Source organism: Rhinolophus ferrumequinum, chromosome 7, assembly GCF_004115265.2.
Source record: "Rhinolophus ferrumequinum isolate MPI-CBG mRhiFer1 chromosome 7, mRhiFer1_v1.p, whole genome shotgun sequence".
NCBI classification, from domain to species: Eukaryota; Metazoa; Chordata; class Mammalia; order Chiroptera; family Rhinolophidae; genus Rhinolophus; species Rhinolophus ferrumequinum.
In genome coordinates, this window is record NC_046290.1 from 72,123,243 (window position 1) to 72,146,309 (window position 23,067).

The 23,067-nt window shown below is 40.7% G+C and overlaps 1 protein-coding gene across 2 annotated transcripts in view; it reads right to left on the reverse strand.

Annotated features, from left to right (window-relative positions):
* Positions 1-1,619: 1,619 nt before the first annotated feature.
* The window catches only part of EFNA5 (ephrin A5), a 270,379-nt gene continuing 248,931 nt past the window's right edge, over positions 1,620-23,067 (reverse strand). The window contains exons 3-5 of one of the 2 annotated variants that reach the window (XM_033110909.1): positions 11,520-11,585; positions 11,033-11,113; positions 1,620-6,038 (exon numbers count right to left, since the gene is read on the reverse strand). In XM_033110909.1, the coding sequence (XP_032966800.1) occupies positions 5,917-6,038; positions 11,033-11,113; positions 11,520-11,585 (269 nt within the window). In that variant the 3' untranslated portion in view covers positions 1,620-5,916. The remainder of the gene's footprint in view (positions 6,039-11,032; positions 11,114-11,519; positions 11,586-23,067) is intronic. The other variant, XM_033110910.1, reaches the window with a different exon arrangement.

A 23,067-nucleotide genomic window follows, 5' to 3' on the forward strand; every position in this document is an offset into this window, starting at 1 on the left:
TTTCATTTTATCCCTTATCTCTAATCTGTGTGTTAGGTATCCTTCACCTTGGTGAGATCCGACACATCTCTCAATTTGGTGTACAGGCAGTCTCAGCCTCAGGAGCGGCTATCTGATTATTCTTTAAAGGGGAACCTGAAATTGTCACCTTTTCAATACTTCCCCTACTTCCTTAGGGCACTGTGGTAATTTCTCTGGGCCAATATCCTCATAATTTGCTTCTGTGGCACTCGGATGTTGTCTTGGGTTTTCTCATTTATACTGTTGCCTTTGTAGCTATGAAAATTTATTCTATGCACTTCACCATTCTCTTACAGCCTACAATTGTTGTTAACTAAGCAGTGCCTAATCCTGTTTTGACTATTTGTAAAGATGGTTTCCTTTACCTTTTAGCTTCTACTCTTAAAATTCCAACCCACTTTTTTAAAAAAAATCTATTTCCCTCTTATTTATGCATAATATAAATTCTTGAATTTTATCATTACTCTACAAATCATTACTGTATCATGCTTACACATAATGGCTGCCTTATGTTGTAAACTTTGCAAGTACAGATTATAAACATTAGCTTTATTCTTCACTGCAATCGAGCATGATGTCATGATCACTTGAATGCTTTTGATGATGGTGATGATGATATGACAACGTAATGCTGTTCTGGTTTGAAACTATCAAAGGTGGTCCAGTACATCTTTTTTTTTTTTTTTAATGTGAGTTGTTCCTCATTTTACAAAGCTGTCATTCTTCATTAGCAAAAAAGGTTACAGTAAGTTATAATTAGTGTTTAGTGCCCTGTCAAATAATTAAGCATACTAAAAAGCTTTCAATGAGTTTAATGTTAATATGGTATAATTAAAGCCACGTCTTGAAATGCATTTAAGTGTCTATTATGTCAGATATTTGAGGCTTTTTCCCCCCTACAGATGAAATTTTTAAATTGTGCTCATAGCAATGTCATCATCAGTGACAAAAACTCACATCACTCAGGTGCAAAATGGGCTTGACAGTACCCAAAGAGAGCAATATTCAGAAAATAAAACCAATCACTTATCCAACCCTTTTATTTACTGGAAAGGAAACTGAGAGCCAAAGATATTGTGCGACTAGCCCAAGGTCACACAGTGTTTAATTCTTCCTTGATAGTCAGAATTGAGGTTTTTGGGTTGTACTGAAGTGATTATTGTTATTACCATTATTTCTTTCAGAAGTTTAAGACGTTTACTGGAACAAAATGTTTATTATGTCTTTTCTTGGTGGGGTGAAAAAAATACTAGGTGCAAAGCAAAAGAACGTAACTTGTGTTTCGTTCTCGTATTGAAGTCATTTTAGGATGTGGGGCTTGTCAGAGTGCCCAGTTTAAGGCTCAAATACAGAAACAAGGCTGAACTCTCACCGTTTTCTCATTAGAATAATTGGAATGTGCCTAGATACTTGGCCATTTCCAACCCTGTATTCTTTGAGCTTCTCAGGCCTTCTTTGTATTGTCTTTTCGGTCCACAAAGATTGTGAAAAATCAGCAGAGTACAAGTCGCCCCTGAAAATAAAGGTGTCATTCAAGGAACAAAGAAGTAGAAGGAGGGCTCCGATTAAAATGATGAAAATCTTTAATTTTTATTTCGGTATACTTGTACGGACAAGTGTATATACAAATACAGATCGTATGGTTTTGTCTGTGTGGGGGTTGTTTTGTTTTTGTTTTTACATTTTTTACGTTTCTATAATGTCAGCATTTCAAAACAGCACTCGATGAGGAAGTGCAAAGGGACTGCAAAGTAGGGCACCACAAGCAGAGGACCACACGGAGCTGGACTTCACACCCAGACGCACACACAATGAGTGGCTTCAATGGGGTGTCAGGAGTAAGCATGGAAAGCGGATTTTGACTCATGGGTAACCTCCAACATGCCAGCATCTATTAAACTGTACACACAACGGGAGCGAGCCCATTGTAGGGAGATTTGTCTCACGTCCGAGCAGCTCTGGGGCAAACGCCTGGGAAAAACTCAGTGATGCCAAACCAGAGACAGACCTGCCCATTCACGGTTCTGAGGGAAAAGAAAATGTGGGAGGAAGGCGAGAGACAAAAAAAAAAATAAACACAAGAAATAAAAGGCGGTTGTAGGCAAACGGGGTGGTGTTGGTGGAGGTGGTTTTCAAAAGGAAAACTCGTGACCACAACTCTGTGGACCAATGAATGGAGGGGAAGAGTTTAAACTGTTTCACTAATTTGGGGGAAACTAATAAAAATGGTTGCGGCTGTTGCCAAAGCACCAGAGAAAAACAAAGTCCCTGGAAGTCCATAGGTGCTGGGTGACTCTTCCTTTCACAGTGACACAGAGGGAAGCAGCCCCCATTTAACTTTCCTCAACGAACCATTTGCAATCGTTCCCACGCGGAGGCTGCGTGCTACTGGCAAGACTTCCTGGGAAAAATGAATCCGTGTGTGAAAACCACCACAAACAGAAAACCAAACCAGTACAGAACCGTTTCTAACTTTTCCTAAACCTTTTCAAACCAACATGCTGGGGAGGTGGGGACACCATAGGGCTCCAACATCAGACCTTGAAAACATTGAGGACAAAATATTGATCAAAAAGTCATGTTGTTCCAGGTCCCAAGATGGTGGAGTCTTAAGATTGGGAGGGTGATGACCACATGTGAGTCCTGTATGGAGCAGTGTCTTGGCCATTTGTGACTCTTCTCAAGCAAGTATACATTGGATGTTTCAAAGCCTCAATGCATGTTTTGTATCCTGAAAGACTATTGTTCTCACTTACAAAAGACATAAGAATCAAATTAATACTTTATTATCAAACACTATATACAACAGAGGTTGCTAATAATACAGAATTTAAAGAACGCAGTTTTTTTTTTTTTTTTTTTTTAATGTTTTACTTTTCTTTCCTCTGCCACCCAAGAAAGTACAGTACAAAACAATAGTCTAAACTAACACCAACTGTTACCTGGTCTATTAAAGGATACACGGTATCCACTAAACAGACAGATCCTTATTTCCCTGCTTCATGTTGCAAAGCCCTTGGCAACCAGGGGCAAAGGTTGCTGGGGGTTGACTAAATGGAGCTGAGAGGCAGCTAAGGCTGCCCTTCAGACTTTTGAATTGTTTTTGAAATTAAAAGCTGCTATAAAGTTGCACTGACATCCTCCAAGCCCCCAGAGGGTTGTAAAGACACCACAAAAGGCCACCAGCACGTTTTGGATAAGATGAAAACCGATAGCAATCATCTCCTTGAAAACTCCATGGCAAGTACTACCCACAATCACATCACTTACAGGTAGAGAAGCACACTGTCTACTGGCGTGGATAGTCTTGCTAATGTTTTTCTTTACTTAATTTGCAGTAGCATGATGGTGAAGTAAAGGGGTCTAATTTCACTGTGAAAAATGAACGACAGTGGCAGAGAGGGCCGTTGAGTAATTATTTCATCATTTGTTAGAGACAAATGCTAGAAAAACCACAGAAGTCACCATTTCTAAAATGATATTAGCACTGCTAATGTAGTTATGACTAATTGGAATCATTACAGGATCATTTGATTTGCTTGTGGTTATAGAACATGCAGTATTATTTTGGTTCTGACTATTGATCCATTTTAGAAGGTATACTCCCCCTCCACACCCCACCCACCCCAAATCCCACTGGACCAACAAGCCTGTAACTATTAATAAAAAGAAGTAGTACTGGCTATTACTGAGAGTATCGAGCATATCAATAAAGGAAAAAGAATCCAATGCTGTGAACTTTCGTTTCAGTGAAATGGTGGCCGCCTTCTGTGATAACACTCTGCCACTCCAGAGAAGTTCCTGATGTCAGAGGAGTAGGACTGATTGCATCTGCGAGGCTGGCAACCCCACTCACTGGTTCCCAGTGAGAACAGACCCAGCCGTAACATCCACTCCCACCGGATCAGGTAAGCCCAGATTACATTTCCACATGTGTGCAGCTCTCCAGGGTGCAGTACCTGTACAGCTGCCTTTCCTTCACATGTTTTTCTAATTCTGAACTACTCATAATTCTTAGCAAATTCCCATTCATGAAATCTGTCCATACATGAACTCTGTCCATAATATGACCCCCCATTTTTTTTTTACATATACAATTTTTAAATGTATCTTTTTAACTGTATTATTTTTTTAAAAAACCCTTATTTCTGGAATCCTTCCAATGTTTTCACATATTACGTGATCATTGCATTATTAGTATGTTTGTTTGTTTTGAAAGGCATGGTTTCTATTGCTATGTTGTACAATAGCAAACAAGGCAAGATTTCTTTTCCATTTGGTCTGACACTTTTCCCTGTCTGGGCTTTGGAGTTTAAAGTTCATGACAGCCTCACCAGTAGAAAACCCCAAGGCTTGCATTTCCTGGTAACCAACCAGCGGAAACATCCCTTGCTGGCCATGCTAAGATTCTTTAAACAGGGTCATCCTGCATTCTTCTCCTTCTGCCCCCACCCCTCAATGAAACAAGATAGCCCCCCATATTTCTAAATGTATCAAGGGATACCACTTTTTCTCACAAGTTTAAATAGGACAAGCATATATACTCACTCTCAGCATAAAGTATATCTAAATAATGTATTTTCTATTCTAGTGGATTTTTAAAAAAATATTTTGTTAAAGTCTTTGGGACTCCATCTTGTTTATCTCCCACTTATAAACACGTGTTCCCCCTATGCTTCAGGCTGTGTCAGAAAGGGAAAGAATATAAAATCAACACTTGAATTTTTTTTATTTCAAACTTTGGAATTTTTATTCCAAATTTCCCTTTAGCCCTCCCAAGTAGTGCTGACTGACTCTCCGGGTGGCAGGGGTTTGTGTCCGAGCCCCTGGAGTCGTGGAGTGTAGAGCAAAACGTGGGTACTAGGGTGGGAGTCGGGGAAAGGCCACCGCACACTGGCACTCCAGCAAAGCCAAATCACATCTCCTCTGGCCACTGACCTCTTTACCTCGGTACATACTATGCCCCAGAGGAGTATCCAAAGCTATTCCACTGTGTACTCATCAACCTTGGCTTGTCAGCCTCGGGGAAGGTCACTTTAGTCATAAAAATGCCTCTTTGAGTTTCTTTAAAAAACAAAAACAAAAATAGTTGTAGCACCACGGTGATCTATAGTCAAAGGAAAAACAAAACTCTGGTGTACACTGTCCAGTCACCAAAAATATTAGAGGCACTCATACATCCATACACCCACCAAACGTCATTGTCTTTGATTTCACACTTGCTCTGTGCTAGCATTCCGGCACCCTACCCGCCTCCTAGAAAAAAGGCTTCTTTGACGGAGCACAAGTTTTGCTGTCAAGAAGGCTTTAAGACAGGCATCCTAAAAAAAAAAAAAGTGTCTGAACCTTTCAGAAGCCTGTTCATTGATATACGCCTAGAGGAAATGGTGTAATAGTATATCCATTCTTAATACCTCCCCTCTGGACCTGACACGGTGACATGATGCCCTGCGTGATTAGCTTACAGACCTGAACGAGAAGGCATAAATATTGTATGGGAGAGGAGAACCCTCCCGGGCCTCACTGTCACTGGCTGTATCTGACACAGGGCGCGTACGGAGGTGAGCTCTTAGAGGAGAATGCACAGGAGCTGATGACCACTGGTGTCACTACGACAATTTGGCATTTTCGTCTGGAGTCCATTTAATTTGGAAGGGGTGAGAAAAGTCAAGGGCTGGGGGTGGGGGCGGGGTGGGGGAGGCAGCAACTACTTTAGCCCCCCCGCTGGCTCCCCAAGTTGTTGCTTAGAATTCAGGCTGAAAGAAAGAAAACCAAAAAATCTGACATCTGCCAAAAAACCAATCACAAGTCCCTTCTTAGGATGAGCAGTTAGGTGGATCTCTGGTGTTCCAAGACCCTGATGTTTTCTGTGACAGGTGACGGGAGGAGACTGTGCTATAATGTCAAAAGCATCGCCAGGAGGAACAGTAGGATTGCCAAAAGGCGGCTGGGTATCCTTGGTGTTTGTGCCGCGTTCTCGCCGCGGGATGGCTCGGCTGACTCATGTACGGTGTCATCTGTTCAAATAGAAAGAACACATTCCAGTGAGATTTCACATCCTTAATAACTCTCTTGCAGCAGCCTGCTGTTAACAGACCTCGCCACCCTCTGCAAAGTAAGGTAATGAACCTTGTGCCACATTGACTTTCATGTCTGCATAATCACTCATTATTTACAGCAAACAAAGGAGAAGCAGAGAAAATTGGACTTTCTCAGCCACAGTAACAGTTTCCTTGAAAATCGAGGGGAAGCATTGTGCACACACGGTAACCTTTGGCACGTGAGCTTACTTTGGTTTGCTAGCAGTCAGACACACCTCGCACAAACGTGAGATATCTGAAGGTACCTTTTAAACCCAAGATACCTTTGAGAAGCAAGTAACATGTTTGGGAGTTGGGGCAGTTATTTTGGCATATTAGTGGTTAACAGGAATGGGTGCCCGTCTTTCTCTGTTCAGCACTTCCATAGTATCACTGTTGAATGCCTGGTTGCTGGGAGCCTTGAATTTTCAAATATGAAAAAGTAAATGCCAACACAATAGCATTTAAACTCTACATAATGCCCACTAAACTTCAGTGAACCAGTGTGCTTACAATTAGACATCAATTATGGTGCTGTGTCCATTACAGACCCTGTAGCTCCAGGGTTAAGTGACGTGAACTGAACTATTTTTTACTTTTATCAGGCTGAAGCTTGGCACATAAATGATCGTCATGGATGCAAATCTTCCTCTAAATAAAATGGATTAAATGAGGTAAGCTTCCTAGCTATAAAGTGTTCTGTGAGGCTGTTCTGACTTGGGCTAGTCTTCCTGATCTGTGTGATTAACAGGCGTAACTTGCAAGCAGGAACTTTGCAGTAATTAGTACCCAAAGATAGACTGCAGGCGTGCCTCCAAACCATGCTATGCTCTCGTACGGCACATCTATCTTCCTTCCCCCTGGCCAACTTATGCTTTTAGACTAAGGGATCTCTGAACTACATTTCTGGGGTCAACAGTGGGGTTCCGGGGTAGATTTTCAGCATTGGGGGAACCTTCCTGGGGGAGCTCAGCAGTTGTCATCCTGGCTTCGCTCAAAGGTCAGAGAAAATGGTGACAAGTGAGACTTTAGTGGTTACTCTCAATTTTGGAGACCTCAAAGGAAAGTCCTTAATTATTTCTGAATGGTTCACCTCAAATCCTGTAATGGAATAGCTATCTCTTGGTCTAAACTCATACTTTCATACTGCACAACATGTCCCAAACAAGGATGCTTTTTCTTCAGTGGGTGGAGTCACACTCCCTATTATTTGTCCTAAAGTGACCACTTTTCGGCCCCTGCTTCTGATATGCTCATGTGGGCTGTTTCTGTTCATCACGTATAGGAACTAAGAAACATGTTTTCTCAACACTGAGTCATCTGCCCTGGAGGGCTGTTATGCCAGCCTGTCCTCATGTAAAGCTGCTATAGCCCTCTGCTACATTTGCTCCCCTCTCCTGGCCCTTAGCAAACCTGCATCGTGAGACTATTAGACTAGAAAAGGTTAGGAAGCAGGAATGGGAAGTTAAATGAATGTAGAATACAGAGCCCCACGTGCTTTAGCAAATACTGGTGGACTCTTCTTTTTTTAGTTTTGCAAAGGTATTAAGTCTATAGTTAATAGGAGGCAGATGTAAATGCCCTTAATAGTCCTGAAATTAAAATCCATATTACTTTCTTAAGAGCACCAATATGTTGTCCATCAGAAGAATAGCGTACTTCAGGCTTAATTGTAAAAGAACCATCTACCTCAAGGACTGCAGAGTTCACTTTGAAATATGACTGATTTATACTCCTGAAATTACATCAGTTGATGGGTTCTTCTCCACCTCATTTTTACTAAGTTATTACTTAGTCCTCGTCCTTGTAAAGGTTGGAAGGGTAAAAGGTACCCCAATGATACTAGGTACTCAGTATGAGCCTGAGGGGAGCCTGCATTCTCTGTCGCTCTGGGGTGAATGAACCTTGCAGGACATTACCAGAAAAGCATTTGTTTTCTGTATAAATGATGCTCAATGTGCTTTTCAGTCCTCTAATCATGGACGGTCTTTGTTATTAGCCCTTTTCTAAGCAACCAACTAGTAAGTAGTACTGTGATGCCCTCAAAGGGGACAAATCCATCCATGAGGGCCTCACAGTTCTCTGTCCTTCCTGCAACACGCTGGTCCCGGCTCAGGAGTCTACAAAGCGTCCTTTGATTAAACCAGGGCATCAGTGCTGGGACAGTCTATGTCCCCCAAGAAGCAAAATGAGAAACAGGCTGCCATGTGGGTAAATCTGAACAATTTCAGAGTTCTGAGGAGGAACGTATAAGCATAGTCTGTCCCAATAGAAATTGCCCCTGACCGCTGGAGAATTTCTAATACTTGTAACAGTGACTGTGTCTTGGAAGAATAGTCCTCTTCAGAAGCCAAATCAAAGTTGGCCTCCTGGCTACAGGATTCCACAATTCGAGGGTTTCGATGGTTAACTGAGAGGACACTCGCAATATTTTGGAGCAGATTCTGTGGCATATGTCTGCCCTGTATCATCCTGTATCCCTGATGATAGGAAACTGGCAGGCAGAGTGTGCAGGCAAACAACAAAGACAAACACATTCCAAAGACAGGTGAATTAGTACACATATCTGAGCACATGCAGTGGGATCCTTTCAGGCTCCCTGGATTCAGAAAGTCCGGGTCTACACTCAGCCACTCAACACAGTGATGCAGAGCTGCGAGTCTAAATTTTCTGAGGAATAAGGCAAAGTATTCAAATTTATTATTGCATTTTCATAGGCAGGGATCACAGTTCAACCTTGTCTTACTGTTTTCAGTGAAGATGCTCACCAGAAAGGTCTAAAATACTGTCACGCCTGACCAAGGAGCTTTTCCTGCAAGTATACCTATGCATGTCCACTCCCCAACCTCCACACACACATTCTCTCTCTGGCTACATGCTGTCAACTTCTGCACACCTCCATCAGGTATATGTGCATAGATATGGGGACCATCATGGATTTTAACTGCTCCATGGAAAACAGCTTGTTTCCCAAAGGACGCTGAAATACACTCGCGTGTGAATGCATTTCAGTGTCTTGCATTTTATCATTAGTTGAATTCAAAGGTAATTCTCCTATTGTCAGAACAGTCCTCAATGTGCCTCTTCATTACCAGAGAAAAACGTACTATCTGTTAATGTTTCTAAACACCCTCTTGCTTTCTTGATAGGCAATGGAATTTACCTGGAGATAAGACTGGAAAACTATGCCACCATTCTGTAATAACATGCATGAGAAAATCATAATTCAGGGTGACATATTTATAACATGCCTAACTCTGCTGCCCATGCTCTGCACTGACAAAGCCAAGAGGATGAAGTTCTCTTTATCAACATCTCTAGTAACAGGTAAGAGAATCCTACTTTTATATTAATGTTGGAATGGGAGTTGAGAGATCCAAATATTAAACCTGGATCTGTCTTTAGGTGTATGACCCAGACAAGTCTCCGTTAAAAGAGATCCCATCTAACTCACAGATCCTATGATGGGCCCAAGTCCTCAGCTTGTGAGGAGTCTGGTACCTTGAAAAACCACAGTGATGCTTCCAGATTTCCAGGACACAATTAAAATGGCTCCATGTCAGCACTCATTCCTTACAGCTTTCTGAAGGGCTAACTGATCCCTGGGGAGACACTAAGGATTCTGAGCGCTTATTGTACACACCTCTCATTTGCTCTCTGGGTAAGATGCCTGCCTTAGAAAAACAAGAATGCTTGGGAAAAACACCTAACTCCTCCTGTCAGTTACAATGGTGAAAGCTATTGTGTGTCCTGAGGCTAAGTTTCCCTAAGGCTCATAGACTGTGTGTCCCAGTAACAACACTCAGAGGAAAAGGGGACCTCACAATCCTTTAATTTCTAGGACCATAAGAAAGAGAAGTCCTGCTGCAAATAGATGAAAAAAAGTCTATGTTTAGACTTTGTAAAAAAGTCTATGTATAGAGAGGGCTAAGATGGAGATAATTTTATTTCCCTTAAGCTTTGAGATGGTCACAAGAGATGGGTGAGGAAAGGAAAGCCCTGGTAGATGAGCATACAGGGGACACTGAGGCACATTCCTCCATAAACAATAATAGCTAGGGAACTCCCACCCCTCACAATCTATAGCTGCATCCAATAATCAGATTGAATTTATAACCAAATGGATAGTTTACCTGTTTCACTGTGTATAGTATGCTACAGTGTAAATGCTTCAGTGAGTACTTTTGTGGGCTCTGTTTGTCCTCAGTGATGAGAAAGTCTGGGTGTGTTGTAAGTCAGTAGAAAAAAAATCTACCCTAATACTTGTTTTGCCTCAGCAATCAAGGATCACATTTGGCTTGACAGACTACTAAATACATTTGTGGGAACAGCAGGTGTGTGAATTTGTGGCATTAGGGAGGCAACATGATTATAGTTCTCTAAATCAATTGCTATTGACAACCACAGCACAAATATTTGACATAAAATGAAGTTCTCTAGACCACTTCAATGGATGCATGTGGATTTTTAGAAGAAAACTAAATATGTTGAATTTGTTACTGTTTTGTGCAATAATCTTATTTTATCCATAGATTTGGACATAATATAAAATTTTAGAAGCATATACACAATAGAAAATGTTCTGTCTTATATGAAAGCAGATCCATTAATATTCACAGTGATTCACCAGCATGCTCGGAGGATATGGTAACAAGTCGTGCGATTTTAGCAGTCTGACGGGGCTTCTACAGTAGGATACTGCATTATATCAAACCCATGTCCAAAAAAGAAAAGTCATACTTTATCTAACATGCACTACACAAAGATACTGGAGGAATGGGAAGGATATAAGTAATATTAGCATTGCTAGCAATGAGCGAAAAGCAGAGCAACTCTAACATGCAAACATGCAGAGAGGAAGAAAGGAAAAAAAGTACTGAAGCACCAGAGAGAGATGCATTTGTTAAAAGAGATTCTCTAAGCATACTAACCTGCTGGTTCTAATGAATTTTCTACTTTGTCGTTAACATCGAAAACACGATCATGAACACCTATAGTTTTCATACAGCTATCTATAACAAAAATAGAGATAACAGCCAAATATGTTAGTGAAGACACCCTTCAACTCCCGTTTCTTTTTTTCTATCTCTCTATTTTTTTTTTCCTTTTACTTAGGTAGAGATTGTTTTACAATCAATGGCATGTATCCAAATGCCAATATTATTCCCATTTGCTGTGCGCGTACAACAGTCTAAGAAACAACAAGTTAGCAACTGCTGTGTACTTAAAATAAAAGCTTCATGAAGAATGATGAGGAAAAAAAAATCTGATGAAAACTAAAACATGGATGTTGATATACAAAACAGATACCACACAGGATTTAACAGTAAAAAAAAAAGTGTTACCGCTGCGGACCAGACCACACACTAACGCATGCGCAGTGAAGCCGCCCTCTGAAGCTCATTCTGGCGAACTTACTTGTGGGTCTCACAAAGACTTTGAGCTTCAGACAGGACCTTCTTCCATTATCTGGGATTGCAGAGGCTGTGGAGAAGACAACAAGAGAGAGCAGGAGGGAAAGGAGAGAACAGATTATTCTTCGTTTTCAAATGCACACGGTGAGTCTACAATGCATTCTTTCCTGAACAAGAGGAGCACGCTTTTAATTCTTTCCAGAAGTTAAAACAAAAAAAAAGACGTTTCAGATTGATGTGGACGGCTACAGAAACAGCTACTTTCCTACCCCTGTTTTCTCTTTTCAACATAATAAGGACAGAATCATGCAAGAATGTTGGTAATCTACAGAAAATACTGCGGATTTTTATTTCAAAGGCTCTTCCATTTAACGTGATCTGTTATCAATTTTCTCTAAAATAAGAAGATAATGCGTGAGCCCTCCTGCTTTCCCAGAGCTCCTCCTCCTCTACTGCAGGAAAGGGGCCCAGCAGAGCCCAAGGTGAAAGTGCTGGCAGAAACCAATAACAGATAGTTACAAGGCCAACTTAAACATGACCTACTTCTGCTGGGGAAAGCAAAGCTTTGTCTGTCCTGAAAGCCTGTCTGTCAGTGCTTTGCAGGTAATTCAATTAGAGGTTTTACTCAGAACTTGGCTCCACATTCTATATGACTAAACCGAGTCCAGCAACTTCCATCATGCTCTTATAAGTACAATATGCTATTGAGAAAGGACTATGCAATGGTACATTTATTTTTAAAAATTTGCCACAGAGAAGGATGGAATTAATAAAGCGGGCTTACCAAAACATGACAACATGTTTCAAGTTATAAATCATTTGAGGAAGAAACTTTCTTCTCCTCTTCAAGATAATAAGACTGTAAACTTTCCCTGCATGTGAAAGATTATCTCCCCTCAGTACACACAGCATATGTCAAAGGGATTTCCAAGGGCTGTAGCACCCTTAACAATCACATATGTTTACTAATGCATTCTAGAAATGACAAAAATTACAGAAATGAGTGCTGCATACTTTCTTCCCTATGTGTTTGCTTCAAGTGGTTTCTTTGTTCCGAAAAAGCAGATGACATCAATCAAAACACACATGGCTTACAATTCGTTTGGTATTAATACCCTCAGTGACAAAGAGACGACGGGTGTTTGGTGTGCCTTCTCTTTCCTTTATTTTTACCTTTTCCTATTCCTTAAGGGGAGCCCAGGAAACTAAAATGCTGATTTTGCAGGTGAGAGGATTCAAGAAGCAAATTCCAAACTAATTTTACACGAGTCTCCTCATGAAATTCCAGATCCACGTCCTTTTAGAGGAGAACTTATAAATTCTCCACCTAAAAGACGTCAAGCTGCAAAGAACTAGTGTTGCTCTTCAGCACCTGTTGAAAACTCTTCTAATTCTAAGACAAAAGTATACAGAAGAGATGTTTTCGGCCCTCCCCATCTCCCCCGTTCATTCTGACAAGCAGTTAAGAAGTGTTAACAGCTGGCTTTGCTGTAGGCTTTCATTAAATCAAAGTCGGAAAAACTCCCTCTACTGACATTTACAGTAACTGGTGTGTTATTTAGGGCACAATATTTGCACTCTGTGGTTTGATCCAGGAAATGGTGTCCTTCCTGTGGACCCCAACTGCAAATGTGCATGTCACAAATACGGTACACAAATAGGTGACTCCAATTCACTAGGAAAACCATGGGTTCTTGAGAGTTTCTGTCTTATTCATGAGAGGTGGTGTGGAAAAGTGACACACAGATATTTACACTGCCATTCTACAGATTTCTGAGCTGAGATGAACTCACTTTTGAACTTGATTTGCACTGATTTTACCGAGACACGGCAAGAGATTAACAGGCTCAAGGCAGAATCAAATGTTTAATTGTTTTAGTGGGGAAACTTCTTGGAATGAGTACAGTCTTTCAGATTTATATGTAGGAGAAATCCTATAAATCCAGGACATAAAAATCATTGTAAGTTGCCCAGGAAAAACTGACGAGTTCTCTCATCAGCTCTCAAAGAGGGACAATTTGCCTCAGCTATTGAATGAGCTACATTCTTTTGTGAATTAATGTAAAATGTAATACTTCTACTTATGTAAAATAAAAACCTCTCCTTCCCATCAAATTTCTCCATTAGTTCCTCATCTCTCTAACACCAGAAAAGTTGTAACAATGATAAAGTGACTGACACCTTATGGTACTGTTTGACTATATTATACGCTAATCCTTAGAAAAAATGATGAACAAAGACTAATAAACACAAAGTGGATACACAATGCAGATTACATTAAATCAGTTGACTCAACAAGCTGACCTGATCTCAAAGTAAAATCGTAACCCTTAGAGCCAACTTGAGAGCATGTGCCTTGCTAGGTCAGTATAGCTTGGGTTCCTTATTTACCACACTGAAAAGGAAAACCAAAAACTTTTTAAATGCTTTTTTATCCATTTATCAGCAAAACTCAATGTTTTATGCTTTAAAAAGTGAGAGTGTGGCTTTACTCCATGTTACGTTTCAGGTTTCTGAACCCCACAGCCCTTGGCTGACTGACTTAGGATGCTTTTATACCACTGACAAATATAGGTTATTAATTATTAGTAATATTTGAAGATATGAGTGCTCTGCTAGTCGCACGTAAACAAAAAGCAGAGGATTGAGCGTTAAAAATACAAAATAACAGACACATTGAAAATGTAATATTCACAAAGAAAACCCTCTCAGGATCAGTATGAGGAAAAGAATTGAACATGGGTGTGAGGGAGTAAAAACTTAAAATGTGCTTGGCTTTTGTCAGAAGGTCAGTAATAATATCCCTATGATTCTACAGATATCACTATATAATGACCAACATTTTCTTAGTTAAAACAAAATTTATATTTCAGTTCTTATGCTGCTTTCCTTAGAAAATTAATAATGAACATTTGAAAACTGATAATGCTTAATTACTAAACATGTATTATACCGGGGGTGCCCAAAAAATGTTTACACATTTTAAGAGATGTTATCTATGCTCAAGCAGTAGTTCGCTGTAAACAGAAGTGTCCGGACACTGATGGTAACCACTTTGAGCACCTCTTGTAATTGCAGAAGTCAAACGTGACTTGTATTCATCTTTTGTCATCGGTATATATTATTACAATGAATACAGTTTTTTTCCTTTTTTAAGATGTGTATACTTTTTCTTGGCATCCTCTGTATATTACTACAGCTTCATCCATCCATCCAGTCAAATGCTTTTAAAATTCCTACTGTGTGCCAGTTACCCTATTAGGTGCTGCGGATACAAAGATTTATGGGACAGACGGCTCCTATTCTTGCACTGTGCTTTTCCCAGCTGGGGACATAAATAGGAATGACAGTTTAGGGCACCAGCAAGGATCCGTGTGATAACTGAGGTCTGCATGAATTGCCAGCCCAGCTTTGGGCAGGGAGTTAGCTTATCTGGAAGGGAGAGGGTGTCACACACATGTTTAGCAGAGGGAATTTTACTGAGGCTTTACAGATCCTCCGGAAGCTAACCAATAGCAACTGGGACAAAAGAATGAAAACATTTCATCCCTAAGTTCCCAAACTGGAGGTTTAGCAAGAAGAAGTATTAACCTGCAATAGGTAAAGAAAACCTAGATCTGAACTCTTCCTATAAAGGTATATGGATTTTCTCATAGAATTTGTCAAATTAAAATGAGAAATTCAACTCATGTCTTAAACATTTGTCACACAATCCAAAGCCATATCCCTTTACTCAGTTTACTACTGAAAATGTACATTTGGAGTCAGGGAGCTGGGTGTAGGGACATGGGGACCATTAATACAAATATACCCTCCCACTCCATGATCTTAACAGCAACTTTATAAATCAATCCATAGGGTCCCTTCCCCACTAATGATCTGCAAAGTACCAATCAAAACCTTACAACACATAATGAAATGTAACCTGGGGGCCCTCTGGTTCTCTATTTAGAGTATCCTGCTAATAAGGCTGCAAAGGCTGCTTATCTTCATTCTGTTCCCAGGACTTCAGACAGGGGCTGTACCTTCAGCCCTTCCTGAAAACCCATTTCCTTGGTCTCTTGGGGCTCACGTGAGCCCTGCTCAGCACTTTGCAGCCAATTTGATACATAAAGGGAACCACATTCAAGCCCCAAAGCAGTACTTCCAAAACGTGTATTTAGGATTGCAAATATATGGGATGTTCACGTCACAATTCACTCGAGGCCTCTCAGTCAGATATGGCAAGAGAATACTGGCATGGTGCTCGAGGTAGGCAGCTTCTGCCCTGCCTTCAGTCGTCCCCACCTCCTTGTGTGCACCCTTTGTGTGCCCCCCTCCCCTGGAGAGTGGGCGGGACCGAGTTTCTGGCTTCTAATGAGCAGAATTCAGTAAAAGTGATGGGGTGTCACTTCTGTGATTATGTTGCAAATGACTGGCCTCCCTCTTGCTAGCACTCTCTCTCTTGCAGTCTCTCTTGTTCGTGAAGTAAGGTGCTGCATTGTGAGAGGCTCATGTGGCAAGGACCTGAGGGGAGACGTCCAGCCAACAGCGAGCCTGCAAGAGCAGGCAACAACCTGCCAACAACTGAGTCCAACCACGTGAGTGATCTAGAATGCGAATCCTTCTCAGCTGAGCCTGGGGCTGACTGTCGCCTGGTGAGAGGGCCCAGCTACGCAGCCCCTGCAGTCCTCACCCACAGACACTGTTAAATAATAAATGCGGTCTTAGCCACAAATTTGGGGGTCATTTGTGACTTGTGCTAACGGATACGACGCTATATATAAACAACTCCGTGCAATCAAAGACTTCCCACGCTGACGTGGGATTTGAGGACAGAGGCACTGCTGTGTGCTCTGCTAAAAGCCCTCCTGGCCCTCGCTCCCACCCAGCAGCTCCTGCTTTATTCTGCTGCCTTGTCTAAACAACTGCATCCCCTACTAGTTTACTTCTCGAGCTACTGTTACAAGGTCACTTAACGTAGGCCCCGAAGAGTGCTAATTATAAACTGCTGTGCTGTTGAGGAAATACTACAAGACACATATCTATTTGTTTTCACTCCAGCATTTAAAAACCTGTTTTTCACTTTCTGTCCCTTGCCACTTAGTTTTTGCTAATGCAGTCAACGCGTGCTGTCCTTGCAATTAGTACGATGTCATCCTTTAACCTCTAATCACCAGGTAAACCTAAATGAGCTTTGATACAAAATGTAAACGCAAATCATAAGAGGCACTGCCGTCTGTCAGACATGAGAAATAGAACGTAAAGGTGAGCTTAAAAATACCTGAAGTAAAAGACCTTTATAATGAGTTAAAACTTCGTATCAAAAAACTCCTCTCAGTTATCTTTTACACAGGCTATAAAGTTGAATACATAAGTTATGAGATTTCACACAACTCACAAATAATCAAGGTAACAAACATTCTTCTTCATAAAGAACCGGAAGTTGAGCGGGAAAGGGGTGAGACTCTCTATATTTTTTTTTCACATTTTCAGGCCCAATACCATTAGCCAACTTTAACATCTCTGCCTAACCTTATTAATCCTCAAATCTGAATTCCAAAAGCCCAAATCCCTTTCCTTTTCTGGGTCCCTGGTCAATCTGGGTACTTTGAGAAGTTTTATTTTTAAGAATAGTCAGCTGCTTTCTTCTTTTTAAAGAAATGAGAGTGTGTGGAAGCATTAAAAATGCAGTTTTCCATTATGTTTGCCACATGCAATATTTCTCAATTTGTGCAAGTCAAAAGATAGGCTATCATTTGTTAGCAGAGCCCAGTTTTTCCTTTGTAGGATTCATGTGGTTTAACATACAACACAGTTATATGCAAATTAGAGAGGTAATGGTGGAATTAAGCATTAATATTCCTTTCATAATAAATGCTGAAAAAATAAAGCCCATTTAAATAAATGGTACTACTGCAAATGTCTTCTATAATTTAATGAATCAATAAAATCTATTTTGTGTATGTGGGTAGAGGGTGGGAAACAGAAGTGGTGGGAATAGGACAGAGCTTAACCAAAGCCAAATGGACTTCTTGGAAAATGGTTACCACACCCTCAGAAAAAGTCTTAAAACAAAAGTTAGGCCTCTTGTTAGGAAAGAATAATGCAGCAACAATTTGCAACTGGCTATCTGCCCCTTTTGGAAAACAGCACACCACCTATTTTCAGATGGAGAACAAAATCGCCAGTTATGACGGAGAACATCTCACCCTTCTACCTTTTGAGATTTAAAAGTCTCATGTTTTAATATCCTGCTCTTGGCCCCAGGTTTATCAAACTTGCGTCCTAAGGGCACCCACAGCAGCTGGCTTCATTTGCTCACACATTTCATCTTGTGCGCAGCCCACAGGGTCACCAGACTTAACTCACTGGCAGGTGAAGGTCAAAGTCCCAGATGTAAAACTTGAAAATGAGGTTACTAAGGAAAGGTGGAAGCTTTGGCGAAATCTAAAATATCATGTAAATAGTAGATATTTTGATATGGCTCTAGGGTGTTTCTTTTTTTAAAAAAAAACTAGAAAAGGAAGAAGGGTGTGTTTCCAACAATATAATAAGGGTAAAACAATGTTCTCGGCAAGCTAAAACTTGGTTGCAACACGAGGGAACTGTAACAGAGACAAATAATTAGAGTAAAGTTCAGGGCAAGGGAAGTAAAATAAGTTCCAGCTGTGCAGCCTCAGACAAAAGAGAAAACACGAGGTACCACCATGCCCCCCGGGCTCTCCCCACATCTCTCTACCCCCTTAGGCAAAGTTCTCACTGCAAATGCTAATTTAAGTATTATTTAAATTCCAGCAGCTAAGCCTCAGTAGATCAATTACTTTCTCTTAGCAACCTCAAATAAATGGCTGAGGACAAGTTCCTTTCCACCGATTTGTAGGAATAAACAAATAGGACATTATTGTGCTTTTGTACACATTTATATGAAGTGTGGGCAAACTTTTACATGCATTTTAAAGCTCAGTGACAGCAAACTTGTTTCCACTGCTTACTGAATAAGCACATATGACTTGTCCCATATATTTTGATATCTATTAAGGCATGACCAAAAATAACCTGGATTTCAGAGAATGCTTTTAAAATCTCCTCTATAAGAAACATTTCTAATTCTTGTTCAGGAAAATTCACGTCAGTTTAAATCTGAGATTCGGCATCTAGACTTTATCTCCTTCCATGATGTGATTGGAGAAATCCAGTCCACATAGGCACGGAAAGCAAGATAACATTTAGATATCATTATAATTAACAAAACCCTAAACAAGGAGATATAGTCAAGTCCCTTATTGGATATTTTACTATTTAAAAACAAAGTCACGGAACATCTTTGAACAGTTAGGAAAAAATTAGTTTCTTATTATAAACTAGTGTTGTAACTAGTGATCTCTTTCTGAGATCTGGGCTTGCCTGAGGCCACACTATTGAAATGACAGTCCCAGGCCATTAAGGTCAGATAGTTCTTTTTCTCTCATTTGTAGTAATTTGGTGAATTTTACCTGCTGTACCAGATAGGTATAATCTGACAAAAGAAAACAGATTAGCAGAGTGATTCATTTACAAAAAGTTCTCTTCAGCTAGAAGCCACGTAATAAAAATACTAACAATGAAAACAAAAATTCAGACAAAAGGCAGAATTCCTATGTCATGTGGGGTGTCAGGCGGGGTCTCTGGTCCCACTCCCCACATAAAACGCAGGACATGGTGAGGCCAAAAAGGAACACCCACGGAGCCATAGGTAGGGGAGTCATACCACTATACTCTCACTGGCGGCTGGGTTGGAGACACAGGAAACAGGAGCCACACAATTCTCAACCCTCACGGTGCCGCTTGCAGGCTCAGCCACCATCTCCTTGCTAGCCCCCTTTATTTTTGCTAGCCTAGCCACAGCAGTTATATTCATGGCTAATGGCTCACTGGTTACAGCTGACGGCCAACTAGCCACAGCTGCTGGCCATTTGATCACAGTCGATGGCCATTTACTACCTGAGCCAGCACCTTTCTATGTGAGGCCGAGAGCCTGGAAACTGCTTTTTGGGGCTCTGTCCCCACATCCTAGAATCCCAGAGAGGAACTATTTGTATTATTCTTCCCCACATGCTCTTGGTACCACCTCCTTGTGTCATATGCTAGTGGGGTGACTATTAACTGGGAAGTAAAGAAAGCTACAAATCCCATTACTCATTTGTGTAGTATTAACAGAAGCAATGTTAGCATGTAGCACTAACGTAGTATGACAGTACATTACTAATAAATCGTCAAGTTAATACAATTTGAAGAAACTCCTAGAAAAAAGTTAGTATTTCTTTGAACCTTTCCTATCCACCCTGATGCTTAGCTTCCTTGGTGAGAGGTTTTAGAAGGGACTGGCTTAGTGGTTTGAGTGCATGCATAATAACTTTCTCCATGGTTCACCCATTCGTTCTGACTTAGTTTGTGCCTTCTGGTCAGCTGCTTAAACCCACCCAAACCTCGTTTTATCTGACCTTTGGTTTCTCTGGCCTTCCCCTCTTGCAAAAATATTTCAGTATGACCTACTTTAGAGGGGCACTAAACTTTTATATTGCGCTTGGAAACTCAAGTGACAGATCCCTATGGATCTAGAATACCATGTCACTGCTCCACAGATTAATATCATCAGCTATGTCCGTATTGCTCCCTCTGCCCGGCAGTTTCCGTAAGCAAGCAATCTCTAGTTCTGAGTACAAATTTGTAGGAGGGAGAGGGGATTAGGTTATGGATAGTTGGGATAAAAAGTTATTTATGAGTCATAAGGAAAAGTACGACCCTTTATTTCTAGCCTAAATTAGAAAAAAACTAGATTCTATCATAGCTTTGTGTGTGTCATGAAGGGCTTTATGAGAGGATGTGAACTGAAGCTGGGGTGAGAATTCAGAGAATTAGAAAGGGCATTGGAAGACTCAGGTTCTGTGAGTTCTTTTTTAATCCATGTTAACAGTGTGAGCATGCCACTATGTTAGAAGGATGCTGCCCAACAGTGAGGACGTAAATCCTGCGGAGAAGCAAGCAGGCTCGGAGGTGAGACCCCCTTTGCAGCTGCACAGGCTGTTACAGCAATGGCGCTCAATAAAACCAGCCTGGAGGTGGTGCAGACACTGTACCATGCCCGCTCCAGTCTGTGGGTACTGGGCTGCTGTGAATGGTACCTAATCCTGTCTCCAATATTATTTTGCATCATATTTGGGTAAATATCTTGTTTACACAAATCAATTATTTCTCCAGTTGTTTTTCTTAGCCTGTAGGCCTCATTGTCCCCAGTGTCTCCCATTTCTGGTGGTAAGGTAAGTATCTAGACAGGTGTAGCCACTCCTTTGGAGTGCAGGCCCCTAATAGAAGCCTAGAGAACTGAACAAATTAATTTCTCTCTTCAGAAGGCTAAGTTCTAAGAAGGAGGGAGTCATTTAGGTACCAGGATTGTCTATCTTGCTTCACACCAAAACTGCTCTCCTTGATGAAGATTATATGTTGACAGAGTGAATAAATGCAATGATAGGGACTAAATTCTATTTGCTCTGGGTGTCTGACTAGCACCATTTCCAGTCAAGTTAATGGCTGTGCAGTGCAGGGTCTCACCCCACAGAACAGCAGCTGGGGTCGTCCATACCCTGCCCCCAACTTTGATTTCCTTCTTTCTCTCTCCTACTCTTTCCTCTCCTTCAATCCATATTAATAGCAACAATATTTCCTCCCAGAGCCTCGCCATCTCCCTTCTGTGACCTTCCCCTTTGCCTCTCAAGATCCCAGCTCCCTCTGGCCACGTGAGCTATTTCACCATTTCTCCAACACGATAACCCTCTCAGGTACTTGCACCAATTTGTGTCTGTTCCCTTAACAGCACGTCCCTGCTACTGTTTTGCTGTTACAGCGCATCTCTGCTACTGGAGGTTTGAGTTCCCTGTAGGCAGGAGCCATGCAGGGTTCTCAGTTTTGAGAAGTCACTGCTTTGTTCACAACATGTTCAATTAAGATTTGAAGAATGAATCTAGAGGTAAAAATAAAATAAAATAAAATAAATCTGTGTATCTGCGACATGATTTGTTGAGCAAACATAAACCAAAACTCACGTTTAAAATAAGAAAAGAAAAACAGAGGAGTGATGGCAAATGTCAAAGAAAAATTTTTTGAAACCCTCCTTCCTTGGAAGTTTCCTCTCCCTTCTCCGCTGACTCCTTCTTATGGAATGATCTTGGACACTGCGACCTAATAATCAGCCAAAGCCCGGAGCAACGTACAAAAGTCAAACATATCATTTTCATATCTGTGAGGATGTGGTTGCAAGAGATAAGAAATACATGAAAGGAATCGGGGTATCTTTAGAGCCAAAAATATGCAGAAGCTCTTCAAATGATCAGCCCGTGTAGGGGTGGCAAGCCCCTCCAGTACACAGGAGAACAAAGACAAGGTGATGCTAGAATCAAGTGGCTTCTTGACGTAAGGACAGAAAAGCGACGTTGGGGTGGTCATGATCAGAGGTAAGGGTGAGGCCATCCTGGCTGCAATCCGCTTGTCATTCAGAAGCCTGGCAAGGTGAAGGGGCCTCAAACGTTACATGAGGACATAACCCCCCAAATTGCGAAGGGATATAACTCAACTCAGCCACAGCTGAGTTTAAAAACGATCTACAGGCATCTTTAAAAGAATCAATACCCTAGACCTAGTATTGTGGTAAAGATGCATCTGAGAATGTGAAACTAATACTTTTAAAGGGTAGGAAAACTTTGGCAATTTGGAGTAACAGATCAGACATGCAATTCCAATTTAAATTACATCAAGGAACAATGGATTTAGACTTTGACTAAGTGAAATCTTAGGTTGACACAAAGTTTTAAAAAATTTAAGAGAACTAAAACTTCATCATATTTTTAAGTTTAAATTATTATAAGGTTAAGAATTACTTAAGTACCTAGGAAGGCTTTACAGTCAAGTGATGTAAGTGCTTAAAAAGGAAACAGAATATATTAAATATTTAATGGTTAAAAGAGTTTAATTCACCCAGTTTGAAAATGGAACCAAACGTTTTAATTTACTAGTCTTATATGTAGAATAATAAGATGTATAAGCTAATTTGAAGAGGCTAAATTTGAAATTTTAAGTAAGAATTATAGTTTAATTTGTTACTTTAATAAGTCAAATATTAAATTTTAAATCCAAACTAACCCTTGGAATAACCTCTCCTATGGACAAAAACTATCCTCTGTGCACCAGAAACTCCTACTGACCCTTCTATTCATGTCACGGCTCACATGCTACCTCCCCAGAGAGGCTTTTCCTGATCACCCCAGCGAAAGCTGTCTTCCCTCTCTACTCTCCATCCTTCTGTCACCACATCTAACTCCTTTTACAGGTCCTAGCATAACTGGCAGTTAGAGAGAGATTGGTTTGTTTCTCGATTAAATTGTAAGTTCCAGATGCAGGAACCATTTTTTTTTTCAATATACCACTGTGTTTCTAAAACCTAACATAGTGCTTGGTACAAAATAGACACACAAAAAAATATTTTTGAAGAAATGAATAAATGAACGAAGTAAAAACTAAATAAGCCAGAAATATGTAGG